The sequence below is a fragment of the Echeneis naucrates genome, chromosome 22 (genome assembly GCF_900963305.1).
Source record: "Echeneis naucrates chromosome 22, fEcheNa1.1, whole genome shotgun sequence".
Classification (NCBI taxonomy): Eukaryota; Metazoa; Chordata; class Actinopteri; order Carangiformes; family Echeneidae; genus Echeneis; species Echeneis naucrates.
The window spans coordinates 19,040,581-19,061,194 of NC_042532.1; the positions used below are offsets into that span (position 1 = coordinate 19,040,581).

General features: G+C 41.4%; 3 protein-coding genes across 5 annotated transcripts; all 3 read right to left on the reverse strand.

The window, feature by feature from the left end:
* Nucleotides 1–244: 244 nt before the first annotated feature.
* Nucleotides 245–6,405, reverse strand: pank2 (pantothenate kinase 2). Of its 3 annotated transcripts, none has more exons than XM_029494467.1 (7): nt 6,012–6,405; nt 5,194–5,546; nt 4,487–4,740; nt 3,194–3,337; nt 2,779–2,902; nt 1,905–2,030; nt 245–1,810 (listed from the first exon to the last, which is right to left on the reverse strand). In XM_029494467.1, the coding sequence occupies exons 1-7, from the start codon at nt 6,223–6,225 to the stop codon at nt 1,760–1,762; spliced, it is 1,266 nt and encodes a 421-aa protein (XP_029350327.1). In that variant the 5' UTR covers nt 6,226–6,405; the 3' UTR covers nt 245–1,759. The 3 variants fall into 3 exon arrangements, with proteins under 3 accessions (XP_029350327.1, XP_029350326.1, XP_029350328.1); XM_029494466.1 differs by having other exon boundaries at nt 3,161–3,337; XM_029494468.1 differs by lacking the exon at nt 6,012–6,405 and having other exon boundaries at nt 3,161–3,337; nt 4,487–4,819; nt 5,194–5,444.
* An 827-nt stretch (nt 6,406–7,232) lies between these two features.
* On the reverse strand, nt 7,233–13,089 carry mavs (mitochondrial antiviral signaling protein). Its single transcript, XM_029493884.1, has 5 exons — nt 12,979–13,089; nt 11,076–11,198; nt 10,586–10,766; nt 9,747–10,414; nt 7,233–9,347 (listed from the first exon to the last, which is right to left on the reverse strand). The coding sequence occupies exons 2-5, from the start codon at nt 11,196–11,198 to the stop codon at nt 8,706–8,708; spliced, it is 1,614 nt and encodes a 537-aa protein (XP_029349744.1). The 5' UTR covers nt 12,979–13,089; the 3' UTR covers nt 7,233–8,705.
* Nucleotides 13,090–19,297: 6,208 nt separating this feature from the next.
* On the reverse strand, nt 19,298–20,416 carry LOC115036244 (probable G-protein coupled receptor 151). The gene has a single exon (XM_029494368.1). The coding sequence runs from the start codon at nt 20,414–20,416 to the stop codon at nt 19,298–19,300; it is 1,119 nt and encodes a 372-aa protein (XP_029350228.1).
* Nucleotides 20,417–20,614: the final 198 nt, after the last annotated feature.

Consider the following 20,614-nt stretch of genomic DNA (forward strand, 5'->3'; position numbering starts at 1 on the left):
GCTAATCTCACCATCAATGGCAGCACCAATCAAAGAGATCCATAAATGAATTCCTTGAGAAAACATGGATATTCTTACCTGGACCTGTAGCTGAGATTCAGCTATCAGCTGGAAGAGAAACAAATATTGCATGTGTATTAAATCTGCAGTGAAGCTTTGACTCAAAGGACCAGATCAACATTTTTAGGAAAACAAAAACTGTTTTCTTCCCCCAACATCATTAACCACCATGAACTCTCACACAGATATGAAAAGTTGATATTTAATAGGGAACCTTCAATTAAAAAAAACAAAGAAAAGTTTTCATTGTGTTGTACAAGCAAAGAGAAAAGAGAAACCTGAAGACTTCAATATCAGTTTGTGTTGTTTTAAAATCTGAACACGTCCTCTACAAAGACATGACAGGCACTTAAAATTCCTGCACATACAAAGTGTAGATACATTTTCTCCTAATACCCTCCTGAGTCCACTCAACTTCCAGCTCCTCCATGACGGTCCCTTTAATCCAAGAATGGATCAATGATTTAAACCGGCAGCATTAAAATGGAACGATTAGCTTTAGAGGACGGCACAGCGTTACAGTAAACGTCGGTTCGTGTCTTAAAAACAAAAAGATCTGACTGAGCAGGGCGACCTGAACAAACTAAACAGAGCCGGTTTGGTTCCCGGGCATCCTCAGTGTCTGTCTTTGCATCTGCTCTCATTTGCCTCTAGAAGTGGAGGGATGCAGTGGCTCAAGGGCACTTCAACAGCAGAAATTTGGGGTCAGAAGCGGACATGAAATCGTCGCTGACCTCCAGTGTCTCAACAGTTGTCCATACTTCATGAGGGGCAAACCACGGGGTTGGAGTTGAAAAGTAACAGTAGTTCCCATTTACAGAGGCAGACGGTCTGTAAACAACACTCATTACAGTTCATAGCTGTAAAAGGATGAGCCTGATGAACTGGCGGCCTTTTGTGCATTTTTTTTTTTATACCACTCAACTTCATGTTGAGGAAAACTTGCAGCAACCATTTATAAAAAGAGATTGTAATTCACAGCCTTTTTTCAAAGTAGTGACGGTGAAGAAAAGACTTGCAGTGTTGTAGCTCAGAGAGAACCAGATGGATAGGAGGAACAATAAAATACCAATAATTTCAAGACTTCAATCAGTAAGTTAACAGAAAATTAACTGGCAGCATAACGATTATCATTTGATAGGAAAACCTCAATATTTCCCAATTACAATTTCTAAAAATTTTGTAGGGCAAATGATAACTTATAATTACTTACAGCCTTAAAATTCTGTCTATGGAAGTGTCCATGCTCTATTTACTTAGACAATAAAAGCCAAATACAGTATTCAGAGTCCCATCCATCCGGTGCACAAGTAGGATAAACACAAAACCATAAAAGTACTTGGAAATATTTGGCCCCAGACTTGATACCCTCGGAGGGTAATTAGTGAACGTGATGACAAGTTTTTACTTCAGGCAACTGCGGTGAACTTCCTTGAGATGTTTCAGACCACAACTAGCTCAGCTGCAGATCTGTCAAAGTTCAAAGGTTACTTTCACCAGTCAACAAGCACACTTGATTTTCTGAGACTATAATGGGACCTCCAAATGTTGACACTTCATCCTGCCACAGCCATTTCTTTTAACCGGTAACTGGCGGAAGGCTGACGTAGCATCCCACCGAGGAGGCGAATGACTCACTGGTCTAAAGTGCTAATGGTCTTTGCAGCAGAAGTACTTCATTGGATGCAGTTCAGACACATTAGGACGGATGCAGAAGCTCTAACAGGGCTCCGACTGCTCCAAAATAGCCCTTTAAAAAAAAAAAAAAAAAAAAAACAAGTTAGAAATCAGAGCCCATCAAACTTTAGTTCTGTCTGAGGGCAGCAGGTGGTGGAGTTACTGACCTCGTGCCGTAGGAAGAGTGCTTTGAGCTGGCCTTTGGACCAGTAGTCCATGGCGTAGGCCAACAGCTTCATAGAGAGAGTGTTCACGCGTAGAAAGTTCCCCACAAACACAACTCTCTCTATGTTCTTTATGAATAAAGAGAAGGGACACAAAATTATCAGGATAATAGAGATGTTTATTTTCTGTCAGTGATGACAACAAATGACAAATATAATTTTAAATTACTTCCATCAATATCATCATGATGATGTTGGAATAAAACAGCTAACAGGTTTTCCAGCTTATATTGTTCTAAAACTCACACTGATTTTTTTTTTTGTCCAGCAATGATGGATGCATTTGGTATTATTACATTTTATTCATTTTAAAGATATAAGTGCATCTTTAACTTTTGTCAGCTTGGTGTTTTTTAATAAATTAAAAACAAAATCCATCTCCTTTCTTGTGTCTTACTGTTTTGTTTTGTTTTTTTTTTTTGGGGGGGGGTTATTTTATTTTTTTTAAGTTTGACCTCCTGGGCTGGGAGACTCGTCTGTGATGCAGGTTGGCTCCTCTACGCCTTCATAGCCCTGTACAATGCTGCTTGATCAAGACGCCACAAGGCAGCACCGTAAAGAGGCTGAACGCAAAGAGGAAACAGGCAGCAGGGGCACTGGAGGAAGCGTTGTGATCCAAAATCTGACCTGATTCCCAAATCCTGACTCTGAAACAACCACAGAGGAAAGGAGGTATCTCACACCTCGCTTGTGTAGCAGCTTTAAGTTCAGTTGCTCCATCAAACCTAATCTTTGCAACTCTTAAGTCTTAAAACACTCGACTCCAGCAACCAGTTGAGTCAAACAGCTGAGATGACTGGGATTCAGTTTTACTAACCTCATTGAGAGCACACATCCTGGTGATGGAGCCGATGTTATTGGTGATGGTGACGAGCGTTGCTCTGGCCAGGTCTTCCTTGGACACAGACTCCCTCTTCTCTTTGGACATCATGTTCCCAAAACTATCAAATCATAGAATAAAATGTAATTCAGCAATCAGATTTCAGCAGTGTTATGTATCAAACTGTGGACGAGAAGGTCATGCTCAAAATGCATCGAGGCTCCTTGTTGTCACCCAGGGAGAGGAAACAGGAGTAAATTTAGCTCCGTCCTGGATCCCAGCTTCATTAAGTCTGTGATTCTGTTTATGCTGCATTCCACCTCTATCAGGCTTGTGAGTTCTACACTATGAAAAAAGAAAAAGCTGCTGTAAACCGCACCTCGAGGCTACAGCCCAGCCTGGCAGACCAAACCTCTCATAGTCGCCTCCGTAAATGTCCCGAACCAGCTTGTCCACACGGGTGCTCTCCCCCTGAGAAGCCATTTCTAGGGCCTCCTCAAAAGTGGAGCAGCCAGTCAGAAGGCAACACAGGCCCAGGAAGGTCCCACCACCCAGGCTGGAAATACACACAGATGAACACAGATGATTATAACTTCCCATTTGGAGTTTCAAATTAAAGATAAAGCACATTCTACAGACTCATCTAGGTTTTCGCCTGCAGCACAAAAGACAGGGGGCCATTGTGTCGAGGAAAAGTGCAGCGTTTGTGGTTCTCATTCAAATCCACCAAACAGAGAAACCACACAAGAAAACAAACCAGTGGGAAGAGAGAAGGAGGAGGGAAAAAAAAACTGCCAGTTTAAGTAAATTAATTCAATTTAAACTGAACTAAAAATCAAACTAACAAAAGGACCATTTTGCAGTTGGTAATGGATGTGGTTTTGTAACAGGCAGCTTTAAAAAAATGCTGCTACTTTTCACACCAAGGCATCTGGGAGACACGGAGGCAGACGTCACCAAACAGGCCACCCACTTGACCAGACTGCACCTTCCTGCTAATCCCTGAATCACTGACCCCTTTCACACAGAATCTTCAGTGTTGCCCCTTTATTCTGCCTCGCTGTTTGCCATATGCTGGTGCATCATCTTACATCTTACTTAATTACGACACAAAAATTGGGCAGTGAGTGTGTATTATAATGGAGGCAATCGACATTTTATCTTTTCTTTTTAGGATTCATTTCTGTTTGAAAGAGAAAGTAGAGCAAACAAAAAATTCTGGAGTAAGAGAATGACATACAGTAAAGGCCAGGAGTTGAACCAGACACCTCCCCAACCCGCAGAAAGGTCATATGGTTGCACACTGTGACCACTAAGGCAACCCATGAACAATATTTACTGAAATTACTGCAATTACTGCAACACAGAAGAAAGGCGAAGATGAGCAAATCAGTTACTGCAGGTTTGCATCACCACAGCACTTCTGCTATATCTATATGGAGATCCACATCAGGCTGCTGAATCGGCAGTTTGTGAAATACATGCTTAAGTGTGTGTGTGTAGCTACTTTAACCCGATATTGGTATGTAAGCTCCATCAGAGTCATGTGATGTTTTGTCTTTCTAATGAACTGCATTATAAGAGCACTCCTCTTTGTGCTGGGGGGGGGACTGCAGAGTCATATGAAAATTCTGAGATTTTATCTCTGAGTAACAACCTTTTACATGAACCCTTGTAAACGTAAATCTCCATCACTGATAATTACCTGGTTCCTGTGACTCGTTTGTAGTTGTTCTCTGAGTACACAGCAAGGATGCTGACCCCGGACCCGATGTTCACCAGCAGCAGAGGATAGGGGTTCTCCAGTGTGTAGGGCCTCTGCATGCAGCGATCTGGGTCAGTTGGGTTTTCAAAGTAGTAGCACTCCGAGGGGCCGGTGGACACAACAGAGTCGATGTACAGCACCCCCCGAATTAAACAGTCCAGCTCATCCAGCTTGTGAAGCTGCAGGTCAGCCATCTTTTTTTGTTGTTGTTGTTGTTGAAACGAAAAGAGAAGACGAATAACATCACCAGGGGGAGAAAACAGGGGCAGGAAACTGGAGGAGGAGGGAAAGCAGGGGCAAGAAAAACAGGAATCCTCATTATAAGTCTTAGTTTATATGCACAGTAGAGACAATGGATAAGTGAAGCGTATGTTAGTCAGTATGGCCACAACATGATGCGTATTAGCAATTATGTGCAAGGTAATGATTTAAATTTCTTTTACTGCTGTTCAACTTGTCAATTAACAGGAGTTACAGAGCTGCAGTAGAAAAAGATGGAGTCCATGCCTTAAAAAAAAAAAAAAAACATTTTCTTTTGTTCTTTAACCAATACTTGAGAAATCTTGGACTCTGTTTCTCAGTTTCCATCCCAAGCTGTAAATGCCAGCCTGTAAAAGCAAACAAAAAGCATAACACATCAGACCCACCGTGCGGAAATCAGACTCAAACTTATACGCCCCCCCTCCGGTGGCGCACAGGGTGGTGTGGAGGCTGGAGAAGTGCTTGTTGCGGCCCATCTGCAGGAAGGCTGGCAGGTCATGCGTGGGGAAGCGGATGAAGTGCAGGTTGCCTGTCCTGCCGCACAGCGTGAGGTCCTGCAGCTCCAGGTGCACGTCCCTGATGCCCGTTTTACCGTAGGCGGTGTTGGAGGTCAGGTAGCGCCGGATGCTCTTCAGGTTCTCCACCTCTTCCTGCTCCTCCTCCGCTGTGATGTCTTTGGGCTCGAAATACACCAGCTTCACCAGAGTACCTCCGATGTCCATCCCAAACCAGGGAAATGCTGCATTGTGGGAGATAACACATGCAACTCAATCAACTCAACATTTTCTAAAAGCATGTATAAATATTCAACCTTTTTTTTTTTTTAAATCATGACTATATAAAGACTTGATGGGGACAAACAGCAGAGGCCCTCATAAAGACAGCAGCTTCACCACAGAACAGTGTGTACCGTGAACGCCATCTTGTTGCAAAATAGATCCAGGCTATTTACTGCCATTACAGCTCACTGATATTGCATTGTAATAAAGCCAAATTCATTTCCCGTCGTAAGAGCACCCCCCCACCCTGCATAGGTAAACATCTTTCCGTTAATATGGAGCTTTTCTCCGCGGCCCGTTCCGTGATGTCCCGGTTCGGATGTGTTAACTCGTCGGCTGCCTGTCGGGGAGGGAACGCCTTCCATTTCTGTGTATACACGCCCCAGTAAATACACGGCGCCCGGCGGGGCCGTGCCAACACCTACGCGGCCTTGTTTTCTTCACGGAGTCCGTCCGACGCCTCGTCGTCGAGTTGGAGGTCCGCCGGTCGGCTGCGGCTCTTCCGGCGGGCCCAGCCGCCTCCCCGCCCGGCTCGTTCCTGGGATGGCCGGGCTTCTCCCCATCGGACCGCGGATGCTTCGTGGGCGTTTCGTCTCCGTCGGTGGTATCTTCATCGCGCTGGTGGCCATTAAGCGCCATTTAAGTAAACAATTAAACTACATATATTTAGTACTTCGTTGTTTATATATGTATATATATATATATATATAAAATGAATCGTTAAATAAGTATATCAACGGTTTTTGTGGGAAAATCTACCGGACACATGCAGGCTAGCTAATTAGCCAGCTAAGTGGCTCTATCGTCACCAACGGTTGGAGGTGCGCGTCTTATTTATATCTGCTGTCATGGCTGAGGGGGCGGGGCCGACTCGTGATGGACAGGGGAAGTATCCAATCAGAGTGAGCCTCGGTCGGAGGCGAGTTTATAAAAGGAGGTTGGTGTCACGTTTTCTTGATTTCTTACTTTTTGCTGAAAAACAACATAAAAAAACCCAACAATGACAACTACAACAAAACATTATGATGATGCCATTGAGGGTAAAAGCTCGACCGACTTTGGCCTCATCATATATTTTATTGTTTCTTTCGTTTGTTTTAACTGAAAATAACTGAACGTGCTGTAAGTATTCTTTTACCCTATTTTGTTAATATTTCAACCTTATTCCTAGTTGGCTATTATTGATATATATATATATATATATATATATATATATATACATACTAATTATGTGAGAAAGCAAGCCACATGTAATTTCATTTTACATGGTATAATGACAATACATCTTATTCTGATTCTGAATCTGAACTAGAAGACATCCATATGCAATATATCAATAATAAAGTAGCTGATTTCAAACGGATATGCTTAAACTGAAAATAAATAAATAAGTAAAAAAAGATAAACAACAATATCATTAAACAGTAACTGTGGTATGTGTAAACATTTTGTTTGTTCAAGTATTAAGAATGGCTCATTTGTTCATTGCAGTGTGCTAAGTCTTTTCATTTTAGTTTTTATTCAATTGTCCAATTGTCCAAACTGATTTGTAGATGACCCTAAAAAAATTATTTTTGGTAAAGATGAAACAAAACCAAAAAAGATCAGTTTTATTATCCACACAAATATGCCCAAGACACAGAATTAATAAAAATCTGAATATGGAACCAACCAAATTAATGTGAACACTTTTTTTTCTGTTGAGTACGTTTTATATCCATGACTCATATCCATGAGTGAAAGATATCTACAACCCACCCATAGATACATGCTTATGCTTCAATCACTTCTCATAATATATTCAATGAGAAAGGTCGACAAATGGTGAGAAACATGTGCTTCCCTTATTCTGTGACAGCCTGAAGAAGTAAAAATAGCATTGGGTAATTTTTTCCTTTCACAATTTCCGCTTTATTGATGTCATTGCTGAAGTGCATAGCCAGAGAAAGTGCAACAAATTTAGATCACACTTAAGCTGAGAACAGCGATTACATTAAATGTGTATCATAAAGACACTGTATTTAATCATCTTTGCAGCTAAAGATCCTGTGCAAAAATGTGCAAAAGCTCTTAATTTAAACCTTTTCCTTACATCATATATTAACACTCATATTTACAATAAACTCTCTCAATTCACAGAACACGACACAGTCAGTTGATTTGTATTTCAGGGGGAAGAAAGCCTCTGGAAAAATATAAATGTCATCTCAAAGATTTACAACAGATGACAGCACAGTAAGGTTACCAAAGGGCCTGCTGTGCATGCAGCAATATACCCTTTTCACATTTACTATTGCACATTTCCTTTTTTTTTTTTTTTTTTTTACAAAATTTAGAATGGAAAAAAAAAAAAAACCTTTGCAATGTTTATTTATTTTTGTTATCTTTTCAAACAGAAATAAGTAATAACCATTAAAATAAACATTAAAAAATACATATATGTACAGCTAAATATTTCTGGAATGCTATGGATTTAAAAAGGTTTCAAATCAATGGTCTATGCTATGAACTATTACTGCCTGATTCTTCTTTTCTTTAACACATGGGTTCATTCTTAAATACATAATTAGATAACTATACATAAAAATAAATACAGACAGCACAGAAGAAGAAAATGTGTGATGCTGATTCTCCTCCTTCCACAGTCAACAGTGAATAAAACTCCTTGATATTCTAACCATCACCAGATAAAAACCAACAGCCTTATTTTCAAAGTGCTTATCAGACAAGTGAACATACAAACGTTCCTATCATCGATACACAGCATGAGTTCACCTTTACCAAACAGGTGCAGTATAAATAACCTGAGATCTCAGCCCAGCTCAATGATGCTCCACAACTAGTTGAAAAAAAAAAAAAAAGAGTGAATTTCATTCCTTGTTGGGTCAATTTCATTGAAAATTAATGTGACAAAATGCAGTCCAACTTAACAACAAACTAATAATTACTGATATGATCAAAGGTTGTGCAGCTATTATTACAATAGATAATCATTAAACAGCTGCCTCACGCCAGCCCTGTTCAGTGACTACAAAAGGCACCTGACCCCTCAAGATCCTCTTTTTAAAAGCCTTAAAGCCCTAAATCTTCTCTTCCTTTAAAAAAGGTACTAAATCCCCTTAATTCTTATTAAACTTCCACGCCATCAGCAGCGCAATGGCACCCACTCCTGCAGCAGTCATGATATACTTTGTGCTGGTTGGCCGGGTGTGACAGACCGCCTTGTCCTCTGACTCCAGTTGTGTTTTCAGCTTTGGTGTGATATCAGCTGGTCTGGGCTCAGAGGGGGTGTTCAGACGTGGCACAGTGGAGGAGGGTGCAGGAGGAGCCATCTCTCTGGCTGCTTCTCCGTTGAGGGTTTCAGCTTGCGGTGCTGAGACTTGGCTATCTAGGTTGAGGAGGGAGGGCTCCTCTGATACGTGCACCACAAAGCTCTGAGACGGAGATTCGTAGTGGTTTTCCTCCGGTTTGTTATGGTTAAGTTCAATGCCGTTCTCCTGGCATGGCTGCCCAGAGACAGCAGGGACGTGGGCAGAAGTAACATCATCGCTTACTTCCAGGCGCTGACTATCACCTGAGTAGGGCTCCAATGGGTCACATACAGGGATAGTAGGATTATCATGAGTATCGTAGCTGATGAGTTGGCTAGGATCGCTCACACACACAACGCTGTCATCAGCAACAGCGGTGTCCACCTCAACAGCACCAGATCGGAGGAAGGATGAAGCTGCTGTATCTCCCTGTGGGCTGCTTCTAGTATCCTGCAAGAGAATTTGATATTGCATGTCATTTTTATTATTATGATAATCTTGTGTGCATGACTGTGGGCTTTAAAAGTGTGTTCGGATTGACTTCAGTCATGTCTGGATAGAATTCAGCAACCTTATTCATATGAATGAAGCCAGCCCATTTACACAGCAGGAGGGCTGATCGGAAAGCAATGTAGGCTCATAGAACAAAAAAGTGACACCTGGCTCAACTATTGCAGCACAAAGTCATCTGGCAAGCTGCTGTTTAGTTGTTTTTTCAAACGTGAAACTTTATCTGTCTACTTACATAAAAAAGTAGAATTCACTGAATTCACTTTGAACAGAATCTTTTGTTTTTATAAGTCTTATATTTGGTCATTATAATGTAGATACAATATAATAATATGGTACCTGTACAGCAGAAGGTTTAGATGTCTCATTCGCAATTATTTTGCAAAAATTAGGGGTGGTGTCCTGAACTGGAGGCTTCAGTGTGAATAAAGAGGATGAATCGGTCACTTCTGAGTTTGCCTGAGTTGGAGAGAGACGCTGTGGAGGCCTGACCTCTGTGGTTGCTGTTGTTCCAACAGTATCGGGACAGGACAGCGGAGAGGTCACCACAGAGTTGGCGGAAAACTCTGTCTCTCCAGCGCTCACTTGATCAGGAATCAAAGAGACAGCGATACCCTGGATGTCTGATTCAGAGTTTTCCTCTGGCTCCTGGTGACCTATAAACTCCCTCTGTGGCAGTGGAGGGCTGGCTGGACCATGTGAGGTCACCGGAGAAGGAGGAGGCGTTGATGGAGGGTGTACCACTTTGGTCTCAGTTGTCTGTGGGGGCTCAGGTACAGGTGGAGGAACAGCCTCTGGTACATGGGCCGCTGAGCTCTGGGGCTGTGGCTGCACAGGGCTGTCCAGAGGAGGAGAGTCTTGGGAGGCTGGCTGAGGAGGAGCTAGGTCTTCAGCTGGTGGAGCAATAGCAGCCTGAGCATTTCCATCATTCTCTGGGTGACTGGCAGGCGGAGGCACATGGACGTGTGCCCTGGTGGCAGTTGTTGAAGGGGAGCTGGGGATGGAATCTAGAAATAGCAAACAACATGTTAATTCAAATCTGGATTACTGCTCTGAAATCCTGAAAAAGCTAACCGTAAAACTGTGATGGGGAAATTATTTTTACACATTTACTTTTAACAACATTAGATAATTGCATTTAAACATACAGCAATGGGTGCGCCAAGCTCATGACTTACTGTTAGCTCCCCTCAGAGCGTTGTATTCAGCTCTAAGCTCAGCTGCTATAGTCGGATGTTCACAAGCTTCAAGCGCTTCAATGAACTGCTCCGGCCAGTTTTCTCTCCTCCTCAGACACTCCAGGAGAAGCACCATGCTGTCATGGTTCCCATACGTCTCTCTCTTTGCCTCTATATTTTCCTATGATGACATTAATTAAAGAAAAAAAAACAAAAAACATTTGAACAGTTTATCAGGAGTGATCACTTTGCTGAATACCCTTGCAGGAGATATTTGCATTAACAAAACTCCAGGATTGATGAAGAACTAAAACAGTGATAAATAAAGTACAGCTACTACAATTAGTTCAAGTAACCTAATTTAATTTAACTAACTTAAATAATGTCTTGCAGTGGAAAGCATTACAAAGTTGGAAAGACAGCACAATGCATGCTATTCCTACATTATTTAAACAAGTATAAGTCCTAACCCTTCTGGGCTTTTACTTACCCTGTCGTGAGCAGTCAAGCAAGGCAAGTGGACGATTATTTCTCTCACTTTGACCTTGGATGCAATCATTGGCATTCGCCGCCGCAGGTATCCATTGTAGAGTTTGTCACTAACAAATGACATCTGAGAAATGAGAGTGTGGACAGAAACAAATCGACAGGGAGGATGAATATTTAATCCATTTAGGTTTTATATCTTAATTTTAAAAAGATTGTCCACTCTTCTGTATTTCTTTCCAAGGAACCTATGCCACATTCACGATGAGAGGTAAAAGTACCCAAAGATACTACAAGGAAGTGTAAATGCAAAATGAAAGTGAAAGTGAAACTGAAGCTCAGATGCTACAACACAGGAAAATTTGTAATACTTGGAAAATACCTATCAGCACAGCCACAACCCTGTTTTTCTTTTCCAAGGGGAGAGACACTCCTACTTAAACAGTTTGCAGTCTGTAAGGCACAGGCCTGAGCTAGTCACTGATTAATTATCTCCATATCCTGTTTAATAGCTTAACTTTGAGTGTGCATCAAGTATCGAGTATTATGAACCAGGTCTCTGGTCACAGACATTAACAGTCATAACACAATTGCTCTCCAGCTGAGTTTCCCTGCCATGAAGTGGTGCTATATCTAATATATATATATATAAGTGCAATAAAATCTATAGCTTCATGAAGACATCTGTGTCTCTTGAAGCTTCTTTCAAGCTCAGAAGATCTCTATCACAGTGTCATGAGCACACCTTCATACACCTTCACTTTGTTGGTACATAAACAGCCTGATAAAGTAATCTGTTGTCAAGTTTCAGTCAGGAGGAACGTTTTCACAGGATATCTCGTCACCAGCAGCTACGTCAAACAGTTAAAGGTTAGCATGCATGTGGGACACCAGCAGCTGCAGCAGCAGCAGTCAGGCACAAACCAAAGAGCAAAGTCTTCTCGGCTGTATCATTCGCCTTCAAAGATTCACTCATCAGCCATATGAGGTAGATACCCGGCTGTGAGTTCAGGCCTTTATTGGATTGTCAGGAGGTGTGTGTGACAGAGTAACATTTTCAAGCACGTATGTTAAGTGTAAGGCAAAGAGGAGATTAACAAGACAAGGGACGTGGTGTGCAAAGGTGGGCGGGAGCACCTTGTCTTGTCACAGGAACAAATTATAAAGAGCAGCTTGAGCCAAATGAATGACCTCTAGACTGGCAGGTCAGGAATGTCCTTGTGCTGTAAAGTGTCCTTGGCTTTGCAGTCTGAATCAAGTTACATGCACAACATCTGATTGACTGAAATTCCACAACTACTCATCAAATCTCGATCTCCGAAGACAAGACACTGTTAACCAAAAGTGAAATTAAAGAAAAAGTAAAAAGGGGAATTTCAAGTTTTCTACACAAAGTTTACACAACAATTTAGTGATAATTAGACACACACACACACCAAATAACCAAGACAACAGTGACTGACAATAATAGAAATAAAAATATAACATACTTCAGGGTTATTTTGAGCCAAAGAAAAAAAATTAGAAAGCCTGGGGTGAAACATCTGTCTATAAATAACAAAAATACTTTTTTGGGGCATATTTTTTGAAGGAAACAACAGACTAAAAGGATCAGCTTAAAAAGGCTGTGTTTAGACAACAGAGTTCTTGATGACTGGAATCTGCCTCTTTCTAAGCTAAACACGTTGTGAAGCATGATTTAAAAAAAAACAAGAAAATATGCCAACAATCAGTAATTAAGGATTAAAAACTGAACAAGCCACTTTACGACAATAAATGCGACGCAACCAAACTTTCGGCGACATGAGCAGATCGGCGGGCCAGTGTCAGCGGAAATATTGAATTACACACAAATAAACAGTTGATTTTTATGAATACGCGGTAATGCTGAGTAATTTGGAGCTGACCTTTGGTGTTGTGGTGCCTCAGCAGGTCGTCTCTTCCTCTCTGCAGATCTTTGTGTTCTCCACAGAAAGCTGCGCCGTCTCTTCGCACATCTGCAAGCTGCTGCCCCTTCGCTCACCCTATTGGACCAGAGAGCTGTCAATCAAAGCCCGGACCAATAGAAAACGAGAACTGGCCGTAGAAATGACTATGAGGGGGTGGGGTTTTGTTAAACTTTGACCTTTGCTGTCAATCTGATGGACGGCTGCAGAATTAGACAAGATCTGGACTGCTGGTCTACATCTGTGCCTAATCCTGATCCTGCTCCTGATCCTGATCTGTTCACATGGACAGAGAGAGACAGAGGAGGAGACCAACTGTGCTGTCAATGCATGAAACAAACCACATCCTAAATACAGGGCTATCATTATTTGATTTTAGTTCAATAATTATTACATAATTAAAATGTATTCAACAACAACTGACTATAATGTATTCAATAATACAGCAACAGACTGTAACATCAGTAATATATTACTGGTGTTTAAAATCAGATGTTTACGTCAACATCAGGTTATCCTTTTTTATCTCTTTTGAGAAATTTAATTGGAGGGTGAAGGTTCCTGCCACAGGAAAAATTGGACAATCATGCATATATACTTCTATGCAACAGTTACATTACATTACACAATTCTTAGGTGCCTTATTGCTGAAATTTTAAAAGTTATAAAGGCAAATTAAGGAAGCATGCAGTTTTACATGAAAAATGTAAATTAAAAAAACGCAATAAAGTGCAGCTTCATCAGGCCGCTGCAGCTGACTTTCAAACCCCTCCAAGTGGTTTTCATATGATTTTTATATAGCATTATTTTATTTTTGACATATTTTGATTTAATAAGTTTCCAATTGAAACAAGATATATTACCCATATCCAGGGATATGACTGAGTGTAAAAGATAAAAACAAAATCAGAGGAAACAAAGAGACCTACTAGCCTGGAACTCTCCCCAGTGCAATTTTATATTTTTGGTTAGACACAATTTAATAGCAAAGAAATTCAACTGAGTCAATTGAAATCTTGGGCTTTGCTCCTTTTAGACCAGAAGATGGCGTCACTGGCATTTACTGCAACTCTCATGAATGAAAAAAGCAAAAGTCCAATGATCAGTATTAAGAGGGGATCTATCTTTGGATGACAGTAATCTGATTTAATGCACATCTTTGTTAACCAGCAGTAAGTTAACAACATGAACAGGATCCCAATGATCGGAATGACTGGAGGATTATGGGAATTATGATGGCATCACGCAGGATGTTGGTTTGTTTCACTGCTGGTTAAAGAAAGATTAAGGATGTTTGATTGCAAAAAGTTTTCATGATAACGTGTTCTCCATCCTGCAAATTATGTAGTATTTGATTACATTACTGAAGTAAAATCATATTTCTTATCAAAATTTGGCTCTTTGACTGCTCTTACAATCATGAGCTGTTGCCTGCTGCTGTTCACAACATTTCTTTATAATCATCGTCAAAGAAGGAGAGAAATCAAATTTCTTACAGAAAATAAGATGTTTGATTTCCTGGCAGAGGATCACATGAGTTTACTACAGTTCTGTCATAAAAAGAGTCTGTTTCTGTAAAAAATAGGCGAATCAGCTATTACGTGAACTGCCATTAGGGGGTATTTATCACCAGCAATTCATGAGTTTTAAATTCGCAAGCAATCCAGTTTCTTTATTGAACTACAAGTACAGGAAGTACAATATTTGCTACTGTATGTTGTGCATCTAGTTTGCAGTACATCTGCAGTGAATTTTCTCATTTTCAGCTTGAAGTGACAGTCTGTGATTTTAACCGTGCAATTCTACATATGATCATTGGTTTAAGTACCATATAGGGAGCATGACTCAGCCCGTGAAGACAGTTTTGAAGTGTTGTTTGTAGCTCTATAACAGATTAGCATAAATTATTTTGGGCTTTATCAAGCAAACCATTTGCAAAGGATGATGGAGGTTAACCTTTCATCGGTAAAAATGAAACAAACCTTCTTTATAGGGCAAAATCTTATCAGTGGAAATGCTAAAGAGAGTTAGCTGGTCCGATATGACTTTAATCTTATCTTATCTTATCTTATCTTTAAGCTCATATCTACACAGAGAAAGCCTTCCTTTGCAGGAAGGAGGGTACATACAGTTACCAAATGAAGCCAAGAAGAGCCCAAGGCAGAATCCATCATGGCTGAGTGATGGGAAAAAAACACAGCGTACATCTCAATAAAAGAGCAGGACTGCACTGTTTTCAGAGACCTTTAGTTTACCACTGTACACTAACAAAAAGAAATATGCAATATTTGAACATTTCACCTTTGGCTTTCTTGGTGATTTTTGTGTTTGGCAGCATTTTGTAGCTCTGAATGTGTCCCTGACTCAACCTGAAGCAATCAAATCACATCACACAGTTTTAATGTAAGCTTTTTCCATTCAAAGACGGTTAAAGTTCAACAGTTCAGTCTTTAATCCTTAACCAACATATGAAGATGTACACTGGCTGTATGAATGATGAATGAGATGGCTTCACTGATGTATTAAACCATCTTTATGCTAAAGGAAGCCCTTTCTCTTGTGTGTAGCAGACATGTTAATGGGACATGGGATTGTATAGACTTTTTCCCCCAGAGGCAGCTCACCTTTATTCCTGCATTATGTTTGTATGGGCAAGTGAAGCAGAATTTATTTAGTATCATGACTCTATTGCACAACGTTGCATGACAGCTTTCATTTTTGCATCGTGGGGCATCATGGGTAATATCTAACAGAGGTGGCCAGAGTACACAAATTCACTACTTGAGTAAAGGTACAGATACTTCTTGTCAAACATTACTCCAATAAAAGTAAAAGTAACTTTGTCAAAATGTTACTTAAGTAAAAGTACAAAAGCATTTCCTTAAAAAATTACTCAAGTAAAAGTATCTAAAAAAAAAAAAAAAAAGTAGCTTTATTGTCATTATATCATACACTGACGTAAAGTCAGTGGGCGGGACAAACGGTCGCTGTCTCGTGAACCTGGCCCTCAATAAATTATGGAATGATTTGTCAAAATTTCTCAAAGTAAGCCTGTCTGTGGAGAAGATTATGTAATATTTGAGTTAAATAAGTTTCTTATTTGTTTACTTCCTAATTGTCACCCCCCCCCCCCAAAAAAAATGGTTTGTCCACCGATCCTTCGCTAAGCCCCGCCCCCCTCTTGGTTACTGTTGCTATGCTAGCCTGCGTCTTGTCTGAAGTTCGGTAGGAAAATGTCCCGTTAGCTTCTGTCCGGTGATCAGAAAGGAACGAAAAGAGAATAAGAAAATAAACCGTGAAGAAATGTTCTAAAACAATATTTTTTAAAAAGGTGGTGACGGTGAAGCTGGGACGAGCAACGTGGAGTAAGGTAAGAAACAGAGCAGTTAGTTTGTAACGTAAGCTAACTGACCAGCTCTAATGCTAACGTCCATTAGCCTAGCTTAGCTTAGCCCGACACAAAATGTTATCTTTGTCAGAAACAGCTGAGTTTGGTAGCTCCATCAGAAAGGATGGCTCCCCATCCTTTCTGATCTATGATTAGTTTGTCCCGGGCCCAGGACTGTCATCTGGCCTGGACGGGACTAACACATCGAGTCTAATGATTGCTTTGGTGAAAGCTGGAAGTTGTGGATGTGCTCCAACTTTCTGGGGAGTTGGTGAAAGACATTTTACACCTTGCAGTGCGTGTGGAAGTGCGACCTGCTGACCCAAAGCATGCAGCCTGTAAAGCACAGGAATACTTTCAAGTTGTTGGCGTTATTTCCGCACTTTCCAACAAAGATATTGACCGCAAATTTAGAAGAAGTACACAACAGCACACACAAGGACCGGAACATTACTCCTTAATGGGTTTGTGTGTGTGTGTGTGTGTGTGTGTGTGTGTGTGTGTGTGTGTGTGTGTGCAGAAAGACAGACCTGTAGACCTGTAAGTGATTTCCACAGAATACATCCAAACTCGTTATGCAGAAATAATCCCAGGTAGGATGAACATTAAACATTGTGGCCATATTCATACCTGGAACACACACAGAGGTGTGTGTGTTACAAAAAAAATTAGGGTAGTAATGTTAGACCAGCACAAAAGTAGCAAGTAAGGAGAGCATCAATAGAAATGTTGTGGAGTAAAAAGTATAATATTTGTCCTGCAAATGTAGTGAAGTGAAAGTAAAAGTGTCTCCCAAAAATAATACTCAAGTAAAGTACAGATACACAAAAAATGTACATAAGTACAATACTCAAGTAAATTTACCTCGTTACTGTCCACCCCTGAATATCTAAATACCTAAATGGCCACAAAGATCCACAAATCAGTAAATACAACACAAAACAACCGGAAAGAGACAAAACATCTTCAGCTGTACAGAAACAATTATAGACGCAAGGAAAATTATTACAAAGAAACACAAAACGACCAGGAAAAAGACATTAAAACAACAGAAAACAGCCACAAATAACACAAAAGATGCAACTCATCTCACAGTTTCCTGCTGTTATTAACAGGCCACTGTGCTGAAAGGTTGTAAAATATGTATTAGAAGTGTGAATGGATGTATTTAGCATTTTAACCTCATGCTTCTTAGATCATACTTTATTCTTTAAAGGTCTTCAGCACGTTGATCTCAGCAGGACTCCATCTCTATTAGTGATTAACTAAAGACACAAACAGGGAGCAGCATGAGTGAGAGTTAACCTTGCAGGTTCATCTGTTGAATAGATTTCTTTGCTTGATTTGCGGAGAAGAAACGTCTGTTATTCAGCGTAGCGTCCTCCCATAATGGGCAACTCACAAAACACACAGTGAATGGCAGAATGAAAAACCAAGTGACCTGAAGGCAGGCCTTTGGAGACATGGTCTATTGTCAATGAATAAATTATATGCAGGAGCACAATCATACTGAGGAGCTTAAGAGGCTGGTTTTTTTTTTTTCCTCTTCAACCTGTAACCTTTCCTTCCACTCAGGCAGACTAAAATGTCAAATCTGCCGGGGCGTCAGCACCACAGGCGGCCGCTGCTTCACTGGCAAACACATGGTTTAGTAAAAGCAGGTTTCTTTCCACAACCACTGAAAGGTTAAACTCCAAACGCAGGTTGTGAGGGATAGTGGTGATTGTCTGACCATCACGAAAGATGCTGTCATGTTGTACGAACCAAAATATTTCAGGATAAATCATCACTTCAATATTGCCACTGGTAATGAGCTAATGACCCAATTCAATTGTTGCTTTGCTTTTCTGGTCTATCAATATAAAAGTACAGTAAATGTATATTTAAATGCATTACATGAGTAAATTTACTTATTTACTTACCACCACTGTGCATGAGGAGTTTAATGACAAAAATACGTAATTGAATACAGATTTGGCTGCTGCTGATGTAATTGTTTACCACATTAAGATCTGGGAGGTGTATAAGAGATAATGAATGATAATAATTTTAAAACACAAGTGCAACGATAAAAAATGTGTTTCCATTGGAGAGATTGTGGTACTTTCGGGTGAGCAGTTAAAGGGCTGAATAAACTCTCTGCCAGACTCTTAAAGTTGTCAGCAGATTCAATGAAACTAATGTTTGTTTGACAGTATTTGTCATATATAAAATCATCATATATTACATAATGTATAATATAGCTATATAATCTAACTGCTAAATTATCTGTCAGGGTTGCAAGAACTTAAACCTCAATGTCAGACTTTTTCTGGAACAGACTATTTATTTATTTTGGTGCTGCCAGTTAAACTTCATTAAATGTTCTTGTGTGTTTTTATGATGATGTGCGAAAACAATGACGGTGCAGCTATTTCACACCATTTTCCGTGCTGAAATGTGATTATTGCCTTGACCTTAAAATGTGAATATCTGGATTAGATGTGAATTTAATAAAGATGAATGATCTATTTTCATTTCATCTCGCAGCCTCCTGAATTAAATTGAGAGATTTGATGTTTTTTTTTTTTTTTATCGGGATTAAGGCAGACTGAGTGGACAAAAGTGAGCAGTCCTCTTTGGAGAATGTTTTAATATCCACGTTATTCATCACACAGTCACAATCACAACACACCCTGTCCTGCTTATTTACATTTGAGTCACATTTTGTACAAACCTCCTCTAATAAAGGTCTTCTACTGGACAGTGCAGCCGAACTGCAGGCGAGAACAAATATTCAAAGTAGATAAAACATCAAAACATCATAGTTTATAAGTTCATTTAACTGCTAATCAACTCTCACGACAGAAAACAGGCCCGTACAGCCGTTCAGAGACTTTCACATCTGATTCTCTACAACATCTTCTCCTCTCTCTCCCACGGAACCGGGTCCTGCTCCTCCTCCACGTTGGTGTTCCTGCGCCCCGTCCAAAAGTGCTCCACGTCCGGGAAAGTCTTCTCCTCCCCGGACACCGCGTTGGCGCCGATCTCCGCTCCGTTTCCCTCCGTTGTTGGACACTTGACCCCGGGGACGTGTTTGGAGCTCCTGCAGGTGGCGACGAGCCAGATGGCGACCAGCCCTTGGCGCACGTCGTCGTACATGGTCATCAGGATGACCGGAGAGACGGAGCTGCACGCGTAAAGGAGGACCTGCGCGAAGATGATCAGACCAACTGGGGGTTTGTTGTAGCCGAGCCGGATCCAGGTGAAGGTCCCCCACTCCGGCAGCAGCATGAGCCCCAGGGCGCCGCTCAGACACAGCAGCACCAGGGTGACTTTGCTCTGGTGCTGCGGGCTCGGTGCGTGGTTCACCGCGACGTGCAGCGCCTTGGTGTAGTAGGCGAGCGTGAAGACGACCGGAACCACGAAGGTGGCTGTTGGATAAATCTTGTAGAACAAGCTCATGAACTCGGACGCGCACGCCGGCACCTCGGAGACGCAAACGGTGTTTCCACCGAGCTGCAGCAAAGAGGCGAAAAGCATCTGCGGGATCGGGAACATCATGGACACGATCCAGATGAACGCCAGCGCTCCGTGGATCCAAGTCGGGGTGTAGAGGACCCCCCCTCCGGAGCTGGGCACCAGAGTGTGCTTGGCCCTGGTGGTGACCGCAAGCACTAAAGTTTTTGCCACCACGCAGGAGTGCTGGAACCAGTCCGTGGTGCTGCACACGAACCCCCCCAGGGTCCAGGTCTGCCTGTAGTAGGTGACGGCGCGCACCGGGGCGCACAGCAGCAGGATCACCAAGTCCGTGCAGGCCAAGGAGGCGAGGAGGGCTTTCACCTCAGAGCCCTTCCCGTTTCTGAAGTCACGGATGAAAATCAGCAAAACCAGCAAATTCCCAACTGCCCCCGACACACAGATCCCGATCAGGATGACCGGAATGGCTGTCCTGGTGTCCCCCCCCTGGAGCAGCTGAACTCCTCCAACGAAGTCAAAAACAGAGACATTAGCCGGCCGATCAATATCCATCTTTTTCCAGTCCAGCTCCTTAAAGTTAAAAAAAAATAGATGTATGATAATTATAGAAACCCCAAAACCAAACTGTCTTCAGTTCCGCTTTCCTCTTCAGATTAAAGGTCCAGAAGAGCTGTCCAGGACTCTGTGGTGCTGAAATGCTGCTAATGGACTCTTGATTTTATCAAGAGTGTGAACGTGGGTGAACAGGGA